This window comes from Ceratotherium simum, chromosome 35, assembly GCF_057802395.1.
Source record: "Ceratotherium simum simum isolate JZ-2026a chromosome 35, ASM5780239v1, whole genome shotgun sequence".
In the NCBI taxonomy this organism is placed as follows: Eukaryota; Metazoa; Chordata; class Mammalia; order Perissodactyla; family Rhinocerotidae; genus Ceratotherium; species Ceratotherium simum.
The window spans coordinates 26,663,497-26,687,800 of NC_141934.1; the positions used below are offsets into that span (position 1 = coordinate 26,663,497).

Genomic DNA, 24,304 nt, shown 5'->3' on the forward strand with positions numbered 1-24,304 from the left:
TGTGGCCCTGGGGACAGACCCCTGAGACCCAAGCAAACACAAGAAGGGGAGCCTGGGAGCACTCTGGCTGTGTGACCGGGGGTAGGTCGCCACATCTCTCTGTGAGCCCAGCTGTCAACCAGGGGGCTTGGGCAATGACCTGGCTTTCCTTCAGGGAGAGCCCTGCTCTCTTTCTGCCCGCGTGGGGGGCAGCGGTGCCGGGCACCACCAGCCTCTGGGCCCTTTGCCTGCAGGAACCACAGCCCGCAGCGTTCCTGGAGTGTCGTTTTGAATTGCAGAAAGCGCCGGCAGCTGCACTGATGCCTGACTCAGCTGCCTCTCGGGACATGGCCAGTTAAAGTGACAGGGTGTGGCTTGGTGGTTAAGTGCGCGCGCTGCAATGCTGGTGGCCCGGGTTCGGATCCCGGGTGCGCATCGAGGCACCACTTCTCCGTCCATCCTGAGGCCGAGTCCCACATACAGCAACTGGAAGGATGTGCAGCTATGACATACAACTATCTGCTGGGGCTTTGGAGGGAAAAAATAAAATAAATAAAATCTTTAAAAAAAAAAAAAAAAAAAAAAAAAAAAAATAAAGTGACAGGGTTCACGTTGAGGGGGCGGACACAATGGGAGGTCTCAGAACTGAGCAGTGTCCTCACAGGCATTGCACTTTTCCGGGAAGCGTCCTGCCCGTGAGGGAGTGGGCAGTTGGATTTGTCCGTGGAGCAAGCCTGGTGCCAACAGCAGCCTCGGGTGGCGGTTGGTGTGGGGGCCTCGCCCTGCCTGAGTCAGGCCTGTGAGGTGTCGGGCGCGGCGACGCTGGGTTCCTCTCTTGAGAATGCTTCCTAAATAAAAGAGACTCAACGTGGGATGTTAAAACCTGTTAACAAAGCAGCCCAGCTCACTGGAGATTTTCGTGTGGCCCCTGTTCCCTCCGTGGTGTGGTTTGCCGCCACACTTACTGGTTGTGTCCTAAGTGCTCTTGCCTGTGGGTTCTTAACTGGGGCTGACCTCAGGGCCGCAGGTACCGCCCTGGCGGGATTCTGACCTGGGGGCGTGGGGCAAGCCCGGGACACGCAGCGGCGTCAGCCCCGGTCTTGCTGCAGGGCCCGCTCGCCTCCTTGCGGAGGGCGCGGAGGGGGTTGTCCCTTTGCCCTCCGGGCCGAGATCCCTCTGGAGCTTCCCTGCTGCTCCCTTGCTCTGTCGTGGTATTTGTTCAGCTCAGGGACCGCCCACACGTTCTCCCTGTGTGGATGGGACCCTTGTCACTGGGGCTGTGAGCCCCTTTTGGCCTTTAAAAATTTTTTTGAAAAGCTGTGCTTGCCTTCACGCAGCGCACGTGGGTACGCGGTGAGAGGTTGGCGTCTTCCGGGCCCAGGGGCGGCCACTTCAGTCCCTCTCGTGTGTGTTCTGTGTATTCTTGCGGGACGTGTCGATGGCTTTACCGGTCTCGGGGTGTGTGTGTGTGTGTACACATCTGCCCTTTTCTGTGTACAAGTGGGGCTGGGCTGCACCCCTCCGCTGGGCTTGTTTTGCCCCTAAGTTTGTCTTCGAGAATGTTCCACATCCACCTAGACCTCATTCTTCTCACGGCTGCATAGTGGCTGCCTCCCGAACGCTCGCTGGGAGCCAGGTGCTGTTCTAAACCTTTGATGGAGTCCACTGACGCGGTGTCTGGTGTTCCAGACCACCTGGCACCATCCTGCGTCGATGGGCGTCTCCGTTGCTTTCAGTCTCTCGCTGTCACCAGCGAGGCCGCAGTGAACAGTCTTGGCCACATCTTAGTGCACATGTGTGAGCCTGTCTGTACCGTACACTCTTGACGTAGAACTGCTGGGCCAAAGCGTCGTGCATTGGGCATGGGCGGTTCTCACCAACTTTTGGCTCAGTTTTAGGTGGCTTTCTGGGGATGCGAGAGGCTGAGTGACAGCTGACAGGGAGCTGGCCCAGCGCTCGGCTGACACCTGCTCCTTCTGTCTGTTCTAGGTCGGCTGGATGATGTGGAACTGGATGGTGTCTGCTCTTGCCACGGGGGCGGCCTTGGTCTTGTACGACGGCTCCCCCCTGGTGCCGACGCCCAACGTGCTCTGGGACCTGGTGGACAGGATCGGGTAGGTTCCCAAGGCACGCGCTCAGCCCCAGAGCTGCGCTGCCGTCCCCTGGTGTATGAGTCTGTGCCGTCTCTGGAATGCTTTGCTATTCTGGATGTCTCCCTCTCGGGGGTGCTGTGGGAGGTGTCAGAAATAGTTGAAGTTGTCAAGGAGGGGCAGGAAGGGGTGGGCGCCCCTGACAGGGACAAACCAAGGAGATGGGGACTCTTCCGTGTAGAGGAGGCCCCACCCACCCCGCCCCAGGGCCTGGGAGTGAGCTCTCAAACATCAGGGCTTCGGGAGCAGGAATGTGACCTTATTTCCATAACTCGAATCTAAGAACTTCCGGAGAGGCTCAGAGGAAGCTGAGGGCCAGTGAGAGCGCTGTTTCACCTGGGGCTCCTCCCCTCAAGGGTAAGACAGAGTGTGACAGGCCGAGTGTGCAGATCTGGCCCGGGGACATGTGGACAGACTCACGAATGGTCCGTGCAAAGTCTGTTACTGGGGCGTTCGCAGCCTGCCTTTCTCCTGAGCCCGACAGTGAGGAGGAGAGCCCTGCTTGTCACTAGCTATCCCTCAGTGCTGGCCAGCTGCCTCCTGGAGTCTCCTCGAACCCATCACAAGTATGCACCAAGATGCTTTTCCAGTGCTGCAGAGGGCGTCTCTGCCTCCTGCAGTCCTGTCGACAGCCTGGTCCTTCGTTGGGTGGCAGGTGGGGTCCTAACGAGCAGAGGGAGAAGCCAGTTACAGTGGAGCATCCACACCCCTCCTGGGGTGAGAGTTGTGACAGTGGGAAGGATGAAGGGCCCCATTTCTCCCCCATCCCCTCCTCCTTGGCGTTGTTAGAAACTGTCAGAAGACCCTGCTCATCACGCTCTCTTTGCTGATGAATTAATCATGACTGGTTGATGCATAACCGGTCTTGCCATTATGGTTCGTGGTCACTGTTGGCCTGATGATGGTGTTTCCAGGAAGGAGAAGACAGAAGCCAGCAGAGCTCCGGGGGCCCGCAGTCAGCCACGCTCGGAAACATTCTCATTACTTTAAGTTTGAATTCGTTCGCGGTGGGGAAACAGAAGAAGCCACTAATGTTTTTAAATCCTTGGCCATTAACATTTTAAATATAACTTTGCCTGGCCTGGGTAATATTTAAATCCTGACATTTGGCTCACAATATTGGTGAGGAAGGTTATTTCCTAATGAGATTGTTTCCAGTGAAAGGTTAATGGGATCCCTGGGAACCTGGATGGCTTCCAGATCTTTACCCGTGTGTGTGTGTGTGTGTGTGTGTGTGTGTGTGAGAGAGAGAGAGAGAGACAGACAGACAGACAGACAAGAAGAGGAATGGAGAGGAAAATATACATCATTGGGGCTTAGAGCTAATGAAGGTGAAGGATGAAGGACCCCCCGGAAACCCAGTGTGTGAGTGTGTGTGCGTGTGTGTGTATGCATGGGTGAGAGTATGTGTGTACATGAGTATGTGTGCAGAGGTGTATGTGAAAATGTGTGATTATGTGGGGATGTGAGCAAGTGTGAGCATATGTGCATGTGAGGGAAAGTGAGTGAGTGTGTATGCATGTGCATGGTTGTAATGGGTATATGAGAGTGTGTGCACACGCGGGTGGTGAGCATGTTTGTGTATGAGCGCCTGTGTGTGATTGTGTGAGTATGTGTGTGTACGTGCCTGTGTGAGTGTGTTCACAGCTTGTGCCCTGGGTCTGCATCTGCCTTCCATCGACTGGGTCGGCCTGTGCCCCGGACGCTGACTGAGACGTGGCCTTGGCGTCCGCAGGCCCCCTGCCCGGCCCTCCCCGGGCTGGGAGAGCTTACCTGCCGGCCTCAGCGAGGTGGTGCACCTTCGCAGCCTGGGCGGGGCCGGGTGAGGGTGCTTGGGAGGACCGTGGGCCTCCGTGTCTGCTCCGACCGCCAGCGGCAGTTACAGGAGTGGCCAGGTGGAGGGGAGGACGCCTTCAGCTCAGCCTTGTTCACATGCTGAAAACCAAATAAATGTGGGCGCAGAAAACCCTACTGGTTTGTGGCAAGGGGAGCACTCCTCAGAACCGCAGGGCGGGCAGAGTCGGCCAGTGCTGTTTCAGTGCCTCCGACTTGCATAACAGTGTCGATAAATTTAGGAAGGAAATCTTCCTTGACTGTTACTATGTCGGCTCACAGACATATTAACAGGTTGGATAACTGAGTGTCTGTTTTGGAGGCACGAACAAGAGTCTTTTAATTTTTTATTTATTTATTTATTTTCCCAAAGCCCCAGTAGATAGTTATGTCATAACTGCACATCCTTCTAGTTGCTGTGTGTGGGACGTGGCCTCAGCATGGCCGGAGAAGCGGTGCGTCGGTGTGCGCCCGGGATCCGAACCTGGGAAGCCAGCAGCGGAGCATGTGCACTCAACTGCTAAGCCATAGGGCTGGCCCCCAAGAGTCTTTTAAAAGACTAGTTTTCTGCTTCATTTGGGGCGTATTTCTGGGCTCTGGGAGTCTAGCCGGGGGAACATTCTGGTTGGGGTCAGGGCACAGGTCTGGGATCTTTTGTCCAGGATTTCCTGGTAACTGGGCAAGCGATGAAGTCCCGAATTGCCCGTGTCCCGTCTCCTGGCGGGCGTACTGTAAGATGGTTCTCGATGGGGCATCGTGATGGGTGAGCAAGCTCATCTTTCAAGTGACCTCGTTGGCAACCATTTGCCGGTACCATGTGCACACCCTCCACGTGTTTGGGTGTCTGCTCTGTGCCAAGCACCCTGCTGGTCCCTGAGTGCACACAGCAGGACGGAGGTGGAGCAGGTGGCTGTCCCCATGGGGCTGGCTCCCGAATGGGGGAGGTAAGGAGAGGAGAAAGAGGGTGACTTCAGGCTGCAGTGAGCGCTGTCGTGGACCTGGGGTCAGGAGGCCCCTCAGAGGTGACGGCGTTGGGGCGGGGGCCTGGACGTTTACGACTGGGGGACGTGTGTTCCAGGCAGAGGGCAGAGCAAGGGCCGGGGGCCCTGAGGGGGGCCCGAGATTGGTGTGTTGGGGAAGCTGGAAGGAGACCCTTGTGGCCCAAGTATAAAGAGTCGTGGGCCGGGGAGGGAGGCCAGTAGAACCGGGTGGGGGTGTGGGGGCAGATCCCCCAGGGTGTCCAGGCTGTGCGCAGGGTGGGTTTGTTCTGCATGAAATAGGATTCCTCCGGAACGTTGGAGGCAGGGGAGCTCCCCGATTTGGTCCGTGTTTTAAAACTCAGCCTCGCTCCCACACGGAGGAGGAGTTGTGGGGCTGAGGGCAGGTGCAGGGAGCCGGGTCTTAGGCTGATGGAGACCCCCAGGGGCGGACAGGAGGAGCTGTCTATGCACGGCCCCTCGCAGGCGCTGGCGAGGGGCATGGGTCCCGACACAGAGCCGGGCAGCCGCCTCATTCTCCCCGTGGTGGTCCCGACGGTACTGCCACGATCCGCAGCCCCGGGCGCCCACACAGGCTTCCACATGGCGGGAACTAAGTGTTTTTTTTAAACCATCTTGTGCAAGCCCGGGAGGCAGACGGGGAGACCTTGCCAGTCCTTCAGACGCAGGCGGGGCCCAGGCCCGGGACCTTCTCGGTCTTTGTACGTCGTCAAGGTCAGGGTTACACGTGTGACTCAGGTGCTCTTGAGAACCTCAGAGAGCCCTCCATTTTGGGGAGGGGGCTGGGGGCGAGTAGAATAAAACCCACGTGTTATGTTGACGTGGTTGGTGATTGGAGGTTCTGCTGTCAGGGCCGAGCGTTCCACCATGAGAGGGAGACGGGCTCCCTGGTTTTCTGTTAAAACATAGATATTCCCTAGGGGCGACACCCTAATCCTCAGAGGTGATTTTGAATTAGTTAATCAGACTGTCTGAGTTTATGAACTATCCATGGGGGGGTGTGGTGGGAGGAGTGGGTACATTTCCTGCTTCCCACAACCTCCCCCTCCGGAAGCAGCCCTCTCTAGGGCACAGCGACCCGGGAGGTGCCTGAGGTTTTCGTGGCAGCAGGTGGGCCTGGTGAAGTAAAGAGGATAAGGGGGCAGGAGGTACAAAGGCAGTAGCTTTGGGGGGGCCCCACCCTGCTGTTGGCCGCTCCCAGCCCAGCAGGCCCTGAATCACTGAATGTCCTGTGTCTCTGCCTGTCAGCATCAGACAGCGTGTGGCGGTCTCCCCAGAATGGATGAGGTCTCACTGCCCAGAGGGACGAGGAAGGCTCTTGATGTTATAGTCTCCTTTGGGCCCCACGAGAAAACGTTCTTTAGTTAGGAGAGTTTACACGTGAAGGGCTGCCTTGCTGGAAGAACAGCCAAGTAAGGAAATGGAATATTAACCAGCGCTCTCCCCTTGAAAACACGCTGATTTATACCCAACATAATGTGTTGTCCTCCGAGTGCGAACGTGGGGATCAAGGACTGTAGGTTCTGAGTGTTGGAAAAGAGAAGAGCTGTGATTTTCTAAGTTTCGTAAAAATATGAGCTTGTTTAAGAAAAGGCGATGGGTTGAGAATTCCAAGTGTGGCACTTGTTCTAACGAAAGACCCTGGAAGATGAACATGTGAGATTAGAATTGAGGGGTCCGATTTTGGGGCCTCCTTAGGCTTCCAGAGAAAATATGCGGTTGGGAAGACCATGGGTTTATGTGCAAACGGTTGTTTTAAATAGAACCAAATGTTAGAGGGGGCTGGGGCACTCTGCACGTTGGAGTCGGTGTGCAGACCTGTCACTGCTGTCACCTGTCACCGAGTAAACACAGGTGTTGGGACTTGCTTTCAACTAAATGTGAAGTATTAATTCAACCCAGAAAAATGATGTGTCTTGGATTTTGCAAACTTGTCAGAAACGAGTCACTAATTTTAGAAAGCTTTGGTGCATGGAATAAGCAAGAGCCTTGAAGAGTTTCTGGTGTGTTCTTTCCCTCCTGCACCCTTAGCATCACCATCCTTGGGACGGGTGCCAAGTGGCTGTCTGTGCTGGAAGAGAACGACTTGAAGCCGGGTGAGTGGGCCTCGCAGAGCCTGTCCCCCGCGTCCAGCCGGGAACGCAGATCCGCTGTGTTACCTGTTCCTGCGCGCGGGGCAGGCCCAGGGGGTCGGGCGGAGTTCTCATCTCCCGTGATTCTCCGCCCTAGCGGAAACCCACAGTCTGCAGACGCTGCACACCATCCTGTCCACCGGCTCCCCGCTGAAAGCCCAGAGCTACGACTACGTCTACAGGTGCGTCAAGAGCAGAGTCCTCCTCGGCTCCATCTCAGGTACGGCGCCTCCCTGTCTGCCTGCGCCGTGGAGGGGGTTCTGGGTGAGTGAGAGGAAGTGGGGTCACGGCCAGGCTGGCCCCCTAGGTGTGCACACCCTCTGACCCAGCGAGTCCCCTGGCCTGAATTTATCCCACGTAAACAATCAGCGGGATGTGCAAATACATACCATTGATGTTCCTTGTTTGCGGGAGGTGTGCTTATTCAAGTTGTGTGAGCACTGAGTTAGCGAATACTGAACCATTCCTCCCGGGGAGATATATATGAATACACACAGACACGTCACGTCGATTATCATCTTTAATCCTAAAAACAGCTCATCCTGGCAGATTCTGTTTTCTTTATTTTACAAAAGAGAAAATGGGGTTCGGAAGCGTTAAGTGACACAGCCTGAGGCTGCCCCACTACCTGGGTACAGAGTCCAGCAGGCCCCAGAGCCTGAGCGTCCTGCCCTGCCCCAGCCGTCTCCGTCTGCTGCTCTTCTCTGTGTGAGAGCTGAGACCAGAGGGCAGGGGCACTGCCTGGTTGGGCCCCAGCTGGGAACATGCCCGTCAGGTGGTTCGAGTTTTTCACCACTCTGCACATGTCCTCCAGCGACTTTGACAGCGCTCAAGTGTTGATTTTGAGGTTACAAATAAATTTTATCAAGCAGCCAAATTCACAAATACAGAATCTGTAAATAGTAAAGATTGACTGTATATAATGACAATTATTGTGACATTGTTTATATTAGTTAAAAACTGGAAATCATCTGTATGCCTAGTAGAAGGGAATTAATTGAATAATTTATAGTGCATCCTTCATTTCTGCAGCCATTAAAAGTGGCATGATGAAAGTATTTATTTAGACGGAAATGTATTTGTTGACATTGACAGATGGCCATGGATATGCTGAGTGAGGAAAGCAGATTGCAGAATTACAAAGGGTGGTCATTTTTGTAGATTGAAAAAAGGAATATGGGGTGTATATCTATATGCACACTCATATGGGTTTATACATATATGTATATGGGTGTTAGGACCTCGAGTGACTTTCCAGGTGGCTGGTGGTGTATCTGCTCGACGGGATCCGTGATGCCTGCAAAGCAAGAGCAGTGTGTCTGAGATGCTGCTATTTGTACGACGAGACGTTGGTCTCTGTGCAGAGTCCCTCTGGCCACGGAGGGGCCAGGTGTCAGGGAGACGCGGTTCACTCTATCCTCCTGAAACTTCTGAGTTTTGTTCTCTGTGTCAGCCGGGGACTAGGGTGCTGGGAGAAAGCAGGGAGGACGGCGCATTTCGATTCTCTGCCTGAGGGAAGAAATAGACCCGTCTTAGAGTTGAGGCCAGAATTAAACCCTGCTGGTTGTTGGAAGCATCGAGTCATTTTGTGTGGATCTGGAGCCCCCCTGACCCCTAGTTCGTGTCCACAGAGTGTGATTAAGGAGAAAGCATGTTTTTAAATTAAGAAGATATCTTTCCAGGTATGCAGACAAGTATAAAGAGGAGCAGAGACTCCAGTGTCCAACCCGCTGAGTTTAGGAAAGGGACCTGTGTGTCTGTGCATGTCTGTGTGTGGTGTGCGTGTCTGTGTCGGTGTGTGTGTGTGTGGTGTGCGTGTCTGTGTGTGGTGTGTGTGTCTGTGTAGTGTTGTGTCTCTGTGTGGTGTGCGTCTGTGTATGTGTGCATCTGTGTAGTGTGTGTGTCTGTGTGTCTGTGTGCGTCTGTGTAGTGTGCATGTCTGTGTGGTGTGCGTCTGTGTGTATATGTGCGTCTGTGTATGTGTGCGTCTGTAGTGTGTGTGTGCGTCTGTATGCGTGTGTGTGGTGTGTGTGCGCGTCTGTGTAGTGTGTGTGGTGTGCGTCTGTGTGTGGTGTGCGTGTCTTGTGTGTGGTGTGCGTGTCTGTGTGTGTGTGCGTGTCTGTGTGGTGTGCGTGTCTGTGTGTGTGCGTGTCTGTGTGTGGTGTGCGTGTCTGTGTGTGTGTGCGTCTGTGTGTGGTGTGCGTCTGTGTGCGTGCGTCTGTGTGTGCATGTCTTTGTGTGTGCGTCTGTGTGCTGTGCGTGTTTGTGTGTGGTGTGTGTGTCTGTGTGTGTGTGCGTCTGTGTGTGGTGTGCGTGTCTGTGTGTGCGTGCGTCTGTGTGTGCATGTCTTTGTGTGTGCGTCTGTGTGCTGTGCGTGTCTGTGTGTGGTGTGTGTGTCTGTGTGTGTGCGTCTGTGTGTGGTGTGCGTGTCTGTGTGTGCGTGCGTCTGTGTGTGCATGTCTTTGTGTGTGCGTCTGTGTGCTGTGCGTGTCTGTGTGTGGTGTGCGTGTCTGTGTGTGGTGTGCGTCTGTGTGTGGTGTGCGTGTCTGTGTGTGTGCGTCGGTGTGGTGTGCGTGTCTGTGTGTGGTGTGTGAGTCTGTGCTTGTTACACCCTGCAGGGTGGTAACACAGGTCCCTACCCACCCAGGGGCTCGCGTGAGGGACAGTTTTTAGGCAGCGGTGGGTCTAGGCTGGGGGGTTAACGCCACTTCCTCGCGGTGGACTCGCGGTCTGGCTCCCTCTCGACTCCTTCCTGAAGTAGGAATGTTTCCATCCAGCACGTTCTGCCTTGCGTAGACTCACAGTCCGTGGAGCGTGGGCTTCAGCTTTTCCGACGATTGAGTGAGTGTGAACCGCAGCAGCGAGCCTCTGGCCGTGGCCGCTCTGCCGAGGCCCTGCCCGCAGAGGAGAGCTACCAGGGCAGCGTCCTCCCGTTTCCCGTGAGGCAGCGGCTTGAGTTCCAGCGTGACCGGAAGAGGCCGTTTATCTAGTCTCTCCTCCAGCAGGAAGGCTCGGTCAAACAGTAAATCACCCAGACACGGGGGGTTTGCTGCCGTTTCTAAACCGCCTCTCCCCTTTCTCCCTGCAGAGGAGCTCCTGCCGTCGGGGTCTGTGGTGTTTACTGGAGAAACAGCGGTCGGCGTCTGCCCTTGGGGCCTGTCTCTGTTGTTGCTCCCTGGCAGGAGCACGAGCGGTCTGTCTCAGTCTTCTGAACCTTGAATCTCCTTTGCTGCGGCTTGCAGGTGGCACGGACATCATCTCCTGCTTCATGGGGCAGAACTCCTCTATCCCTGTGTACAGAGGGGAGATCCAGGCCCGGAACCTGGGCATGGCCGTGGAGGCGTGGAGCGAGGAAGGTGACAGCTTCACTCACGTCCTTCTCTCTGTGCCTGCTGTGAGGGTGACCTGGAAGTGCTCGGCTGCGTAACGTGGGTGCTGGTTCTCCACAGCCGCCCTGTGTGAGGGGGGCGGCCCCTCTTGCTTGCAGGCTGATGTCCCTCTGGCCTGGTTAACACCCGCTGGCTCCCCAGCCCCTTCAGCCTGCGCACCTGGGAAGTGGGTGTTGGGCTGGAGCACAAATGCAGAGCTGTGCTCGGGAACGGCAGGCGGGCAGTCGTTCCCCCAGCACCCGAGCGTTGGAGATGCTGCGGAGGCAGCCCGCTCCCTCGCTAGCCTGGTGCCCTGGCCTTGACGAGGACCCAGACGGGGAGCTGGGGGTTGGCCTCTGTCTTGGTCTCAGGACAAGCTTTTGCTTCGTAGCCTCTAGCGGCCACTGTCTATAAATCAGCCTGTGTGTGTCCCCAGCACCAAACAGGGCCTGGCGTGTGGTGTGTGCACTGTGCAAGTTCATGGACTTACACTGTTGGCACTGCAGCCACTGTTATTTTAACCTGACGGAGGGGATGGGGAGGTTATGCCCCCCGCCCCTGCCCCGAGGAAGAGGGAAAGACCACAACAGTGGTGGCCATGCCGTGTTAGGGGCCGGAAGCCTGGGGAGAGCAGAAAGGGTCTCTCCCGCCTCCGGTTCATGGCACTGTTGCCAGCGACCTTTCTGAAAATCAGTTCTTGGTTTGAGAAGAGGGCGTCTCCCTTTTGCCACCCAGAGTGATCTGCTCATACAAGGTCTCTGCTCCATTTGTCTGTGTTCTTCCCGGCTGGGTGAACCGTCTCTCTTGGGCCTGGCCGCTGCTGCATTCTGTGGCCTGCCCAGGAGGGAGCGGCTCCTGGCAGAGAGAGCCAGACGCGGGCTGTCTCTCCAGTTTGCAGATGCACGTCAAATCATCTGTCCGTCTTCTGTCTCAAGGGTGTCGTGGGATGAAATGAGCTAGTGAGGTGAAAGAAATCTGAAAAGTCAGGAGCCTCCACAGACTTCTCTAATACAAACCCTACCATGCTCTGCCCGTGGAAGGTGCCGGATAAACAGGCACCAGCCGGCTGACCGCTTCTGCGAGCCGAGTCGTCAGAAGAGATGTCCTCCTATCCTCTCTTGTTGGCCTCTGCGGCTGAGCTGTGCACAGGGCTAGAAACGGGCCACCCTGGAGGGAGCAAGTGTGACTCGGGAAAACTCCTTCAGCAAACCATCTGGGGACAGTGAGTGAGGGTGGGGACGTGTAGGTGCCCCGGGATCTGGGAATCCTGCCCCGGGGAGGAGTACTGCAGATACGAACAAGGTGGCCTGTACAAGAAGGTTCCCAGCAGCAGGGGTCGTAATAGGAAACACGATCGGGAATGACACAAGCCTACGTCTCAGGGAGGATAAACTGCTGTGGTCCCCACGGAGAGTTACGGGCAGCGAGGGCGAGTGACGAGGTGCTGTATGGTTGTGAGCGAGTCACCGGCTGCGACGCTGCGAGAGCAGAGCACGGCGCTGGACAGCTGCAGGGTGGCACCATGTGTGCGGAGCTCAGACACACGCAGAGAGACGTGTGTTCAGAGATGCGTGTAGACGTGGTGGAAGTGTTACCGTGCCTGGGAACGAGAAAACATTATGGTCAAGAGAGGGGTTTGGGGGAGGGCGTCAGAGGAAGGTCATTGGGGAGGAATCAGCTCGGCCTTCATGGCGCCGATGTGCTGGGCAGTGGTGTGGATCAGCTCTGCACTGTGTGTGTGTCCGAAATACTGCATAATAAGTAAGAGCTTGAAAAAGAGAGAGAGCGAGCGAGCCGGGGTGTGTGGCTGTGGTGTGTGCTCTGTTAATTTTTTAATTCCTCCCCAACCAGGAAAGGCTGTGTGGGGAGAGAGCGGAGAGCTGGTGTGCACCAAGCCGCTTCCCTGCCAGCCCACGCACTTCTGGAATGACGAGAACGGGAGCAAGTACAGGAAGGCCTATTTCTGCAAGTTCCCAGGTAGGTGGGGGTGCAGGCAGAGCCGCCCAGGCTGGCCCTGGGCTGGGCCTCCTGCGTGCAGTTCCAGATGCTCCCCCACCCCCTCCGGAGCCTGGGAAGCTGCTCACACCTCATTCCGCCAGTGGGTGATGATGAATTTTTGAGCAGTATCTTGTCATTTCAGCTTGAAGCCGTCATATGGCACTGTAATCTGGGTTTAGTGTAATCCTAACCACCCCGTGCCCAGAGCCCTTTGGCCCCAAGCCCTGCTGCCGGGCGCTGCACGAGCCACCGGTGTGTGGAGGGAGGGCGGAGGGCCCACCGTGTCTGCCTGTTGAGAGAGGAATGGCGTGTGCACGTGGTGTCTGGCCGGGTCTCCTCCTTTCTGTCCCCCACACCATCACCCGGTCCTCGCGGAGAGGTTGGGGGAGGAGCACTCGTGCGCTGGGGTGGTTTACAGCCGGGCCTGTCGCTTGCACGCACAGTGACACCCTCGGGCCTCCTCTTCTGAGGGGCGCCATGCTCCGGGGCGGGCATGCTGTTGATTTAAAGCTCTGACTCCTGCTCTGACTCCTGCCTCCCTCTTACCTTATTGCATAAGCAACCCCGAGTTACTGCTGCTGTATAATTCATAGTTTAGTGAGCCTTCTGTTCCAGAGTTACTTATGTGAGGTACTTGCTTTCTGTGGTCTCTGGAAGGTAATCAGATGTTCCATAAACCACGTGTGGAGCATCAGAAAGCAGCAGGTGACCCTTGGTGCTGGAGTTGATCACGGATCTCTCCGTTTCTCTGCTCGGCCTCGCGTGTTTGCGCATCCTATGTAAAAGCCTGTGTACTTGGCATAGCCCCCCCCCCATATGGGCGTTGCAGGAGCACCCCCAGATGTGGCTCGGCCTCCACTGGATAGGTACCTGCACGCCTTGGGTCCTGCCGGTGTGCAGCTGTCCAGACAGACTAAGGCAGGACAGAGAGAGCACAGAGAGAGAAATGTTCCTCAGATGACCCTGCAGAAGAGGGCAGGGGCTCCTGTCTTAGGAAGGGAGGCCAAAAGCATTGGAACCTCAGCTTGAGGGTCTGTGTGAGAAATGACATCTCTTCATCTTCTGCCACACTGTCTGTGAAAACCATCTTTTCTGTCACTTTTTGTTATGTATACAAGAGTTCACGTGATATTGTCTTTCAGGACTAATTTCAGGATAAGTCTTCCATTGTTTTGAAGCTCTGATATTTCTTCTTAGAGAAGACAAATACTTTTATGTTTGACCTGTTAAATATAAATGTGACCTGTTATATTTCCATTTTTGCCTTGGCTACCAGGAAACTCAGAGCTGAAATCATTGCTTTGTTGTAGGAGTCCTCTTACTTTCAGTGCAGGGTTTCTGATTTTTCTTTAAATAATCCCGTCACATAGTCAGTTTTACAGGTAGCTTCCTCGAGTTCTTCCTGGGAGTTATGAATAAGTGTGGAAAGACAGAGGCAGATGAGACAACAGGATCTGAAGTTGTTGGTCATGGACAGGGTGACGCAGGTTGAACTTAGACTGTTTCTCCAAGCCCCAGCACTGAGAGATTTTGGGACTGAGTAGGAAATGGGTTGATGATAAAAGAAAACAAAAAAGCCAGGTCTGTCTTTCTGCAGTGGGCAGTCACTTACAGACGTCATTACCCTGAAAAATTAGGCTGGGTGAAAATGTCAACAGGCAATGATATCCAAGAAATTAGGTGAAAAACAAGAGTTCAGAACAGAGGGCATAGTGTCCTTTTTGTGTAAATTTTAGAAAGGAAATAGATGTGTGTGAGTGTGTGAATAAATGCACAATAAGGGGTTATCCGAGCGGTGGGATTTGGAACCATTTTGATTTTCTTTATGACTTTTCATTATTTTAAAAACATGAAAAAACGTAAAAAGAATTTAAAAGCAGACGTAAGAAAGATTTAGATGGTTCTGATTCTTCAAAACAGTGATTTTAGCTCTGAGTTTCCTGGCAGCCAAGGCAAAAAGGGAAATATAATAAGTACAGATGGTTGCAGATGACAAATTCCGAACAAGAGACCAGGCCTGCCCAGGAGCTGTCAAGGTTTTGAGCCTGATGACATGGAGGCAGCCAAAGCTTCCCTCGGCCCTCGTCAGCGAAAGAGGTTGAAGTGGAAGGTGGCCCGAGTCGTAACTCCTGGGGTCATAGGCCCTTCAGTAAGAGAAGCGTGTGTGTGTTGATTCGTGTTTGTAAATAATGGTCCGTTTATGGACGTGGAAAGCTGTGGCATCATCTTTTTTAACGTACAAAAACGCATGCTCACTGTAAGAAGAGCTCAGGCAGTCGGCCTCCAGGAGTTAGAGATGAGAGAGAGGCTGAGCCGGCCCGTGCGTCCCGCGTGTCTGTTCACCGTCCGTCACTGAAATGAGAGAGCAGGACCAGCAGGGAAGCAAAGCCGTCGGCTGGGGAAACAGTTTGACCTGCAGGTGGGGGGCTTGGAAACCTGGAAGGAGACCCTCCGTTTCTTTGACGTGACAGCCTGGCACCAAGCCCCCAGCCCTTGTGGAGTCATCGTCTCAGCTTGGTTCTGCAGGGGACCGAGGCATCTCATTTCATGTTCACAGACGAACGTGTCTTCAGGGTGGGTCTGCCTCTTCCTCTTTCTCGGCGTTCCCAGGCCCTCAGTGACGATCAGACTCGCGGGAGGCCCAACTCCACACGAGCCAGACTGTGTGGATCCTGGCACGCACGTTCCGCGACGAAGAGGCTTCCCGGGCGGCGGGCGGGCCGGGCTCTGCTGCTGTGTCTGCAGCTCCCTGCCTCCTGGGACTCCGTTTATGAAGCCGCTTTTCTGAGTGGCATCGTGATGTGCTTCTGCAAAAACCTGCCACGTCGTTTGCAAGCCTAGGAATGATGTTTCTTCCTGTTTGTGTGGGTGAATCTTTTAAAAGTCCAGTTGGAAAGGAAAGCTTTCATTCCTTTGCCTGGGAGGAGGGAGGAAGGTCCTGGGGCCTGCAGTCCTCTTGTGCGTCAGGATACACGTGTTTATGAGTCCTTTGTTCTCAAACTGCCTCCCGAGGACCCTGCTCCCTGCAAACAGGCGTCCTGGCTTCCTCTCCACAGAGCCTCAGTCGTGGCCGCGGCAGCGCCTGCGTCAGGACGCTGACCTGGAGGGACCGGGATCAGCGGACTACGTTGTCGGGGGAGGGGCAGCGCCTCGTGAGTGGAGAGCACACTGGGCGAGCACTTCAAGTCGGGAGGTGTCTCAAGAATTGGGAAGGAAGAGATGCTCCCAGTGAAGACGGGGGAGCAGTTGTATTTAGTATTTTCCCTTTCCGGAAAGGGAAGTGTGCAGTGTTACTGCACAAATGGGGTTCTCCTACCTGGTGGGCATAAAAAAAGCCAATTATTACGGCATCAGCTTTGGGACAAGAAATGTAGCTTTATTTTGCGAGATTGATCTCCAAGGAGACGGGCCTGTGCTCTCAGATCTGTCTCCCCAATCCAGAGCTTGGGGCACAATTTATGGGATGAAGGGCAGGGCGGACGGAAGTGTGGCAATGTTACCACACAGAATTGGAGTTCTCTTGCCCAGTGTACATAAACAAGCCAATTAATTACGGCATCAGCTTTTGGGAAAAGAAATCAGCTTTATTCTGCGAGATCAGTCTGCAGGGAGACAGGGTATGTGCCGTCAGATCTGTCTCCTCGATTCAGGATTTGGGGTGAAATTTAAGAGGTTAGGGAGAACAGGCTGGCACGCGGAAACGCAGCACAGGTTTTCATTCGTGCGCTTCAAGCATTTATGGTAGAGTTCTCAACATTTGTGGTGAGGTGGAGAGGGATTTTAACACGGGATCTTCCTGAATGAGGGAGCCCTCGCTGCTGATGAGAGTCCGACTTTCAAGTTCTGGTCACGTCCTGGTCCTCGGGATCCGTGGGGAGGAGAGTCTTTGGTTCCGCAGTCATCTCAGGTCACGGTTTCTTCTGCGTGTGCTCTGGCTACGTGACTTGGCACATTTTGTGAAAGGCAATTCTTTTTTTTTTTAAATTTTTTGTTTATTGCAGTAATATTGGTTTATAACATAAAAATTTCAGGTGTACGTCATTATACTTCTATTTCTGCATAGATTACATCATGTTCACCACCCAAATACTAATTATAACCCATCACCACACACATGTGCCGAATTATCCCTTTTGCCCTCCTCCCTCCCCCCTTCCCCTCTGGTAACCACCAATCCAGTCTCTGTCCCTATGTGTTTGCTTACTGTTGTTATTATCTACTACTTAATGAAGGAAATCATACGGTATTTGACCTTCTCCCTCTGACTTATTTCACTTTGCATTATACCCTCAATGTTCATCCATGTTGTCACAAATGGCTGGATTTCATCGTTTCTTATGGCTGAGTAGTATTCCATTGTGTATATATACCACATCTTCTTTATCCATTCGTCCCCTGATGGGCACGTAGGTTGCTTCCAAGTCTTGGCTATTGTGAATAATACTGCAGTGAACACAGGGGTGCATGTACCTTTACAAATTGGTGTTTTCAAGTTCTTTGGATAAATACCCAGCAGTGGAATAGCTGGATCATATGGTAGTTCTATCCTTGATTTTTTGAGGAATCTCCCTACTGTTTTCCATAGTGGCTACACCAGTTTGCACTCCCACCAGCAGTGTATGAGAGTTCCCTTCTCTCCACATCCTCTCCAACACATGTTGTTTCCTGTCTTGTTAATTATAGCCATTCCAACGGGCGTGAGGTGATATCTCATTGTAGTTTTGATTTGCATTTCCCTGATAGTTAATGATTTTGAACATCTTTTCATGTGTCTGTTGGCCATCTGTATATCTTCTTTGGAGAAATGTCTGTTCAGGTTTTTTGCCCATTTTTAAATTGGGTTGGTAGTTTGTTGTTGAGATGCATGAGTTCTTTATATATTTTGGAGATGAACCCCTTATCAGATGTATGGTTTGCAAATATCTTCTCCCAATTGTTAGGTTGTCTTTTCGTTTTGTTGATGGTTTCCCTTGCTGTGCAGAATGAAAGGCAATTCTTACTCACTGTTGATAAGATGGGGTCATTGAACTGGTCCTGGGGGCCTGCGGTTACAGCAGGGACTCGGGGGCTCATTTCAGGAGGCCAGGCTGCTGTGGCCTGTGACTTCCAGGTCACTGTATAGCCAGCGGAGACGTGCTCTTGATTGTTCAGGCTCAGTTGGCCCCGTTTGTGTGGTGACCCAGGCCACTGCATTTGCAGTGGGAAGAGCCTCTCACCTGGAATTGCTCCCCTGACGGTTCCCTCGTGGGCGTGGCTTCTCTTTACTGTCCGATGTGGGCTGAGGGTGTGTCCGAAGCCAGGGGTTTGATCCCTTGGGTGTATTTGCTTTGCTGTGCCCCAGAACGAGGGCCTCTGCTGCACACGGCTGGCCCAGGACCCAGCCACACACTCTGGCCGTGTGGGGGTGGCTCAGTGTGGCTTGGTGTCGGTGTCACTGTCACCTCTGAGTCTTCCCCCTCCCCCCGTGTGCCCTGGGTTTCTCCTGCTAGTTAGCTCTCTGTTCAGAGAGCGCTCTGTCCCCGTGGCTGGTGCTGAAGTTCAGGCTTGCATTTCTGGGACTGTCGCTGTAGCCTCCTGCCTGGTCGTGCGGCTTGTTTATTCCATTCCAAGATTGGCCCCCCCCCCAGACCAGCTCCCTCAGCCGCCCCAGACCACCCTCTTCCTAAGACATGGCCTGTACTTCCCACCCTCCATTCAGAGGGCCCTCCCCAGAGCCCCCATGGACCTCCCCCAGGGCCCGGTCTTCACATCCTCACAGCTGGGGTTGGTCTCACCCCCGTGAAGTCCCAAGGCCCTTGTCACCGCCTGCAGGAGTGGCATTTCTCAGATGCTGGCGTGAGTCAGAGCTGGGTGTACGGTGGCCACCGCTAGCAGGTGTGCTCCTTGGGGGCATGAACTGTCTGGTTCACTTCTACCCCCACCCCTGGGCCCCCAGCCCCTTTATCATACCTGTGTCTGGGCCTCGGCTGTGTCCGCTGACGAGAGTTACGTGCTGAGTTGACGAGCCCCCTGTTGCTGTCGTGCCTGCCGCGGTGTCTGTCCAGCCACTGGTCAGGGCCCCTTCTCCTCGGGGTGACTGGGCGCCTCTGTTTCCCTGCAGGGGTCTGGGCGCACGGCGACTACTGCAGGATCAACCCCAAGACCGGGGGCATCGTCATGCTGGGCCGGAGGTGAGGGGTCTGCGGAGCCGGCTTCCCTTTCTGAGGCATCTGGGGAGGGGGAGGGGAAATGCTTACTGTGTCCTGGGCCCCTCTGTCTGCTCGGTCTGCAGTGGGGGCCCTTCCCGTGTCAGAGTCCTGAGGGCCGGGTCTGGCCTGATCCACATTCTCCGCCCCAGAGTGGGGGGTTGGCGGCGTTGGGGTAGGAGGCCCGTAGCAAAGGTGCGGCGTATATCCATGCACAGTGATGATGGTCCTTCCGGGACAGGGGGTGTGTGGGTGTCAGGGTGCACACCACCCCTGGGAGTGGGGCACACGTGTACAGGTGGGAGGGGCAGTGAGGTGACAGATGCTTCCACGCAGAGGGGACTCTCTGGATGTCTGGCTGAGTTTAGAGAGAGGCAGAGGGGTGGCTGGTTGGGATAAGGAGCCTTCCTGACGGGCATGGTAGTGTCACGTGGAAAGGGGGTGACTGCCCCCTGGGCCCCCTCTGCGACATGCTCACTCAGGAGCTGCTGTGTGTTCACTACCTCATCTCTCCAGTGACGGCACCCTCAACCCCAACGGAGTGCGCTTCGGCAGCTCGGAGATCTATAACATTGGTATGCGTTTCCCTTTCTCCCTGATTATTCTCAAGTCAGCTGGGAAGGAGGGAGCCCCAGGGTCTGCTTCCCAAAGGTCCCACCTTTGGGATAACTCTGGCCCATTTGCCTCCACGTGTGAGAAGAGACATGATAAGCATGTCCTTCTTCCCAGAACGTACCTCATCCACATTGCTTGTAGCTCAGAAAACCTCAGAACGGGGCTCTTAAGGTCACATGGCCTATCCCCGTTCTATTACATTTCATCGTCATGGTGAGCTCTGTCAGGTTGGTTGACTGTGTCTACTCTTTATGGCTGAAGAAGGAGAAGCACAGAGAGGTTGCGTGATTGGTGAAGATCACACAGCACCATTCAGGACACCAGATCAAGACAGTGGGGCTCACGGCTGCATAGTATAGTCACCTGTGGGGCTTCAAAATCCCCCACCAGGGCCCTGAAATCAGCCGCCCTGGGAGGTGGCCCCATACAGATGTCGGAGTCCCAAAGTCGTGTCGAGGCTGTGCGGCCAGGGTGGTGATTCCAGCCTTTGTTCTTCCCCACAGTGGAGTCCCCACCACGGGCACTTGCTTCCTTTCTGTTTTTAAATTAATTTGTGACTAAGTACGTAAGGCCCATGTGTGCTCCCTGTCAGCTCCAGCTCGGCAAGCTCTGCCTCCCCAGGGTGGGGCTCCTCCCGGGAGGGCTGGGAGGACACACGGGCGGCCCCCGCCCAGCCCGGTGGCCCGAGAGGCGTCGCTGGGCGAGGCGGGACAGCGCGAGAGTGGCCCCTGCCCTGTGCCCGCAGTGGAAGCCTTCGAGGAGGTGCTGGATAGCCTGTGTGTCCCGCAGTACAGCAAGGACGGGGAGGAGAGGGTGCTGCTCTTCGTGAGGATGGCTGCCGGCCACGCCTTCCTGCCCGGCCTGGTGAAGAGCATCCGTGACGCCATCCGCGTCGGCCTGTCTGCCCGGCACGTGCCCAGCCTCGTCCTGGAGACCAAGGGCATCCCGGTACGGCCGCCGAGGGGCTCTGTCGCCTGCCCCCGGGCAGCAGCGACCCGAGCGCCATCATCCCCCGGGAGCCCGCACACCTGGGGACCCTCCTCTGGAAGCTGGCTCCTGCTCTGTGTCCAGTTTGTCCGCCTTGCCTGGCAACCCCGTCCTTGCTTTTCTCCGCCACTTCTGTTTTTTCACGCTTCCTAAATTGCATTCAAGGCAACTTCTGCTCAACACCGGTGTTCAGAGGGTAGGCAGGCCCCGCCTGCACGTCCAACGGGCTTTTCCCCAATGTGGTTTCAGTGGTTCTCAAAATTATTAATGAGAAAATTAATTTTCACTTTTTAAAGAGCCGCTGGGGTGCTGTTGCTTTCGCCTTTTAATTCTGAGTTCTGCCTGTGGAAAGAGGATTTGAATCTGTTTAGAGGCCGTCTCCAGAAAGCTGCTCCCCCGAGAGCTTCTTTTAGGTTCTGGTGGGGGAGGAGGTTCGCCCGGATGGACCACAGCTTTAACTTGCAACACGGACGCCTCTGTCTGCCAAGAGGAGAGACTGCCGTGTGCGTGAGCACACACGTGTGCACAGAGCAGTCTGCACACACAGACACGCAGCAGGCTGCGTCTCAAGGCTGCAGAGTGGCCGCTCAGGAGGAGGAGAGGAGCAGATACTAACGGGGCAACAGGGAGCCAAGTTCCAATGTCGCCCCAAGTAGACGGGGGTGTGAGGGGCAGTAGAGATGGGGTCTGCTAGGAAAGGCAGCTTTCTGGGAGATCCAGAAAGATGCAATGCCCTTGACTTTGAAACCCCCCGAGCAGACAGAGCCGTGCTGCCCCGATCACGGTCGGCTTACACGGTGACAGGTCTTCATGCGGGCACGGAGCCTTTCACATGTCATCTCCTTTGCTCTCTGCTCCGTGTCCCCTCCTCAGAGGCTCTCCCCGAGTCCTGTTCACGACCATGTCCCCTTGCCCCTGTCTTGACCCCCACTCCGCTGTCCTCTCTTGGTAGTTCCCCTCTGGGCCAGGGTGGGTTCTTGTTTACGGGCCGGGTCTTTTCTGTCTGGAGGGCAGGGACCCTGTTGGTTCACGCCCGTCTCCCCAGAGCGCAGCCTTCTGCTAGCAAACAGCAGGCACTCAGACGTGTCACACGTGAGCGAATGAGTGGTGTGTGGAGCTGGCCCTCCTGGCTTCCTGGGGAGGAGGGATGAGCTGGGCTCTTTCTCGTCTGCTCTACAGATGAGCAAACCCAGAGAAGGTGAGCGGTCCTGCCCAGGGAGGTGAGGATTGGTGGCCAGAATAAAGCCCCTGGGACTTGGGGCTGGTCACGGCCGAGGGGCGCAGGCTCGGGGCGTTTGAGGGTGGCCAGGCTGGCCGGGTGTCAGGCAACCCCGACTGCCCTGATCCTAGCAGATCTCTGTCCCCGGTCACAGTTAGGTCCCCTGGCCCATCCTGACAGGAGGCAGCGTGACTTTTATCTCTTGGGGGGGCCGGGGCAGGAGCCCAGGGAGTATCCTCCATCCCCCCCGCCCTCCTCACCAGAGGAAACTGGCAGGATTTCTTATAAGACGATGCCTTGTTTATTTTGTCAGCTAATGGAAGATACACGTTTCTAGTTCCCGTGAGCGTTCTTGGAGCTTTTGTGTAAAGCTAAGCAGCACAGAGAGCACGTGAGACGCTTGCATTTCAAGGCGAGAGGGCTGATGCCACCAAGTGACAGGCAGTCCCTGGGAAGCCAGTGTGTAGATCTTTAATTAGTTCACACGTTGACTGGGGTTTTCAAATGAATGAATTTTAATTACATCTCAGGTAAAAAAAAAAAACAGTGCCAGCAAGGGGAGAGATCAGGGCACTGGCAGCTTTATTAAAGGGCTCTGTTGTTCTGGAGGCTTCCTAGCCCCTAAAGACGCTAACGCTGCTGCCAGAATCCATTGGGACTAAAGATGAAACACACACGCTACAAATTTTAGAGGCAGCCTGAACGTTGGGGAAGAGTTGGACTACGAGAAGCAGCAGTGGGCCATCCCACTTGCGAGTGGGTCTGAGGAGAGATTTTGTGGAGTTTTGATGAGGTCCCTGGACGAGGCTCAGATTCTGTTCGCAGATGGGTGATGGAGTCGTAGGAAGCCAGCTCCCTCCTGAGACAATAGTGATAGTTGGTCTTTATAACACAGTAAAGTGTAACAAGATAAATATAGATCGTGAAATAGAACCAGTGTAAATAGTAAACGAGAGCAGCGAGGCACTGCAAGGGCTGTGAGTGTGTCACCTTGTCGAACCTGCCCCCAGCCTCTGGGCAGATGTGTCAGCCCCGTTCACAGCCAGGAGGCAGACTCTCGGGAAGGGACTTGCCCACAGTCACCCGGTGCAGTGGCACACGTCGCCTCTGCCCACCTGCATTGAAAGCCCCTCCGTCTGGGGCCCGTGTGGCCGCAGGGTCGCCGCGGGGCTGAGAGGCACGCGCTCAGTGCTCCGGGATGACGCTGGTCTTTTGGGTTGGCACGTGCCGGGTGTCAGAGCTGAGGGATTTTTCCCCTTCAGGTTTAAATGCTGCTTTTGTTGGTTTTCTCTGCTCTTCCCCGGCAGTATACCCTCAATGGCAAGAAAGTGGAGGTGGCCGTGAAGCAGATCATCGCTGGGAAAGCCGTGGAGCACCGCGGGGCCTTCTCAAACCCCGAGACCCTGGACTTGTACCGGAACATCCCTGAGCTGCAGGACTTCTGAGCCGCCCGGCCTGCGGCCTCTCGGCCACACGCGTCTGGACTGTGACTTGTATGTTCAAGAATTGCTTAGAAACCCCCGCTTTTCTGACAGAGGATTCGCACCCCGTGTCTGTAGCTGCGGAAGAACCGTCTCTCTGTTCCCAGCTCCGTCTGGTGGGTGCCTGAGGCTCCACACGCTGGAGCGGGGTCCTGACCTTCAGAGGCCGAGAGGGAGCAGCCGGGCTGCGTGTGGCAGTGCTTTAGTTTGTATGTCTTTGCACACGTGCTCCCACGTGCACTCCCAGAGGAGCCGGGGTCGTGTGTGCACACACGGTCACGCCGACGCCCTGTCGACTACAGGGTTGACCAGCATTCTGGCGACAAGCACACCCCTGAGGGGCGGCCTTGCCTTCCGCCTCGTACTTATGGTTCCCCTTCGCTCTGTCAAGGCGCAAATCTATTTCTTCCCTGTGCATTGGTCCCCAGGCTCTGGCCGTGTCCCTCAGGGCCCGTCGTCCCTCAGGGCCCGTCCATCTGCTGTTGCACGTTGACTGTGACCAGGCCAGTCCCCATGCGACTTGACAGCACCTTCTTTCAGCCGATGGCTAGCACTCGGCGGCCACGGCTCTCGCGTTGTCGGTGTGTGATGGATAGAATACACGCGGTTCCTGGTGGAACTGTGTGTCACCCCCCAACCAAACGGCGCTTCCCAGCGCACAGAAAGTTCCCTCTGGAGAACGAGTGGGTTTCAAGCTTTAATAGGATCTTTATTTTGTGGACATTGAATGGTTTAAAAATTTTTTTAATGTTACTTAAGTGCGGGGTGTGTGGGTGTTTGAAGAACCGGACGTCCTCCCTGGCGGGTGGTGTCGCCTTTGGGGGTCCGGCGAGCCCCAGCAGCGGGTCACTGTGGGTCCTGTGGAGACTGAGCTGCCCCCTCCTCCCGAGGGCTCCTTGGGCCCTCACGTGGAAATCGTGTGGACAGTGCTTATAAATCGAGTCGCAGGGTTGACAGCCGGGTGGTCTGTATGTAAAAAAGTGCAGCATGTTAACAGACTCCTGTAATCCTAGTGTTCATTTTTGTATTTTTTTTAAACTGAGCACAACGAAATACTTTTCTGAATCCTTTTTCCTCTGGATTATAAAAGTATGGCGGAAAAGTGCAATGAGGAGTTTGATGCAGTAAGCGTGTGCACACCCACACGTGCGCGGTCTGCCGCGTGTTCTCTCTGCAGGAGGGCACTGGGTCCCAGCGTGAAGCAGCTGTTGCTGATGCGCTGGCCGGAGGCTGTGCCCGGGGGACCTTTGTCCAGCTGGTGGGGGCCTTGCCCGGGTCCCGGGTACCATGCATCGGTCCCTGGTGACCAGATGGCCAGCGAGGACTTCTTGGTGTGCAGCCCCACGCAGAGGAGGGGAA

General features: G+C 55.2%; 1 protein-coding gene across 4 annotated transcripts in view; it reads left to right on the forward strand.

Moving 5' to 3' along the window:
- Positions 1-24,053, forward strand: part of AACS (acetoacetyl-CoA synthetase) — a 64,209-nt gene extending 40,156 nt beyond the window's left edge. Inside the window, exons 10-18 of one of the 4 annotated variants that reach the window (XM_004430073.3) lie at positions 1,969-2,093; positions 6,992-7,056; positions 7,190-7,312; positions 10,335-10,448; positions 12,312-12,437; positions 18,559-18,628; positions 19,160-19,218; positions 20,004-20,206; positions 22,772-24,053. In XM_004430073.3, coding sequence (XP_004430130.2) covers positions 1,969-2,093; positions 6,992-7,056; positions 7,190-7,312; positions 10,335-10,448; positions 12,312-12,437; positions 18,559-18,628; positions 19,160-19,218; positions 20,004-20,206; positions 22,772-22,909 — 1,023 coding nt within the window. In that variant the 3' untranslated portion in view covers positions 22,910-24,053. The remainder of the gene's footprint in view (positions 1-1,968; positions 2,094-6,991; positions 7,057-7,189; positions 7,313-10,334; positions 10,449-12,311; positions 12,438-18,558; positions 18,629-19,159; positions 19,219-20,003; positions 20,207-22,771) is intronic. The other 3 variants (XM_087423459.1, XM_087423458.1, XM_087423460.1) reach the window with 3 other exon arrangements.
- Positions 24,054-24,304: the final 251 nt, after the last annotated feature.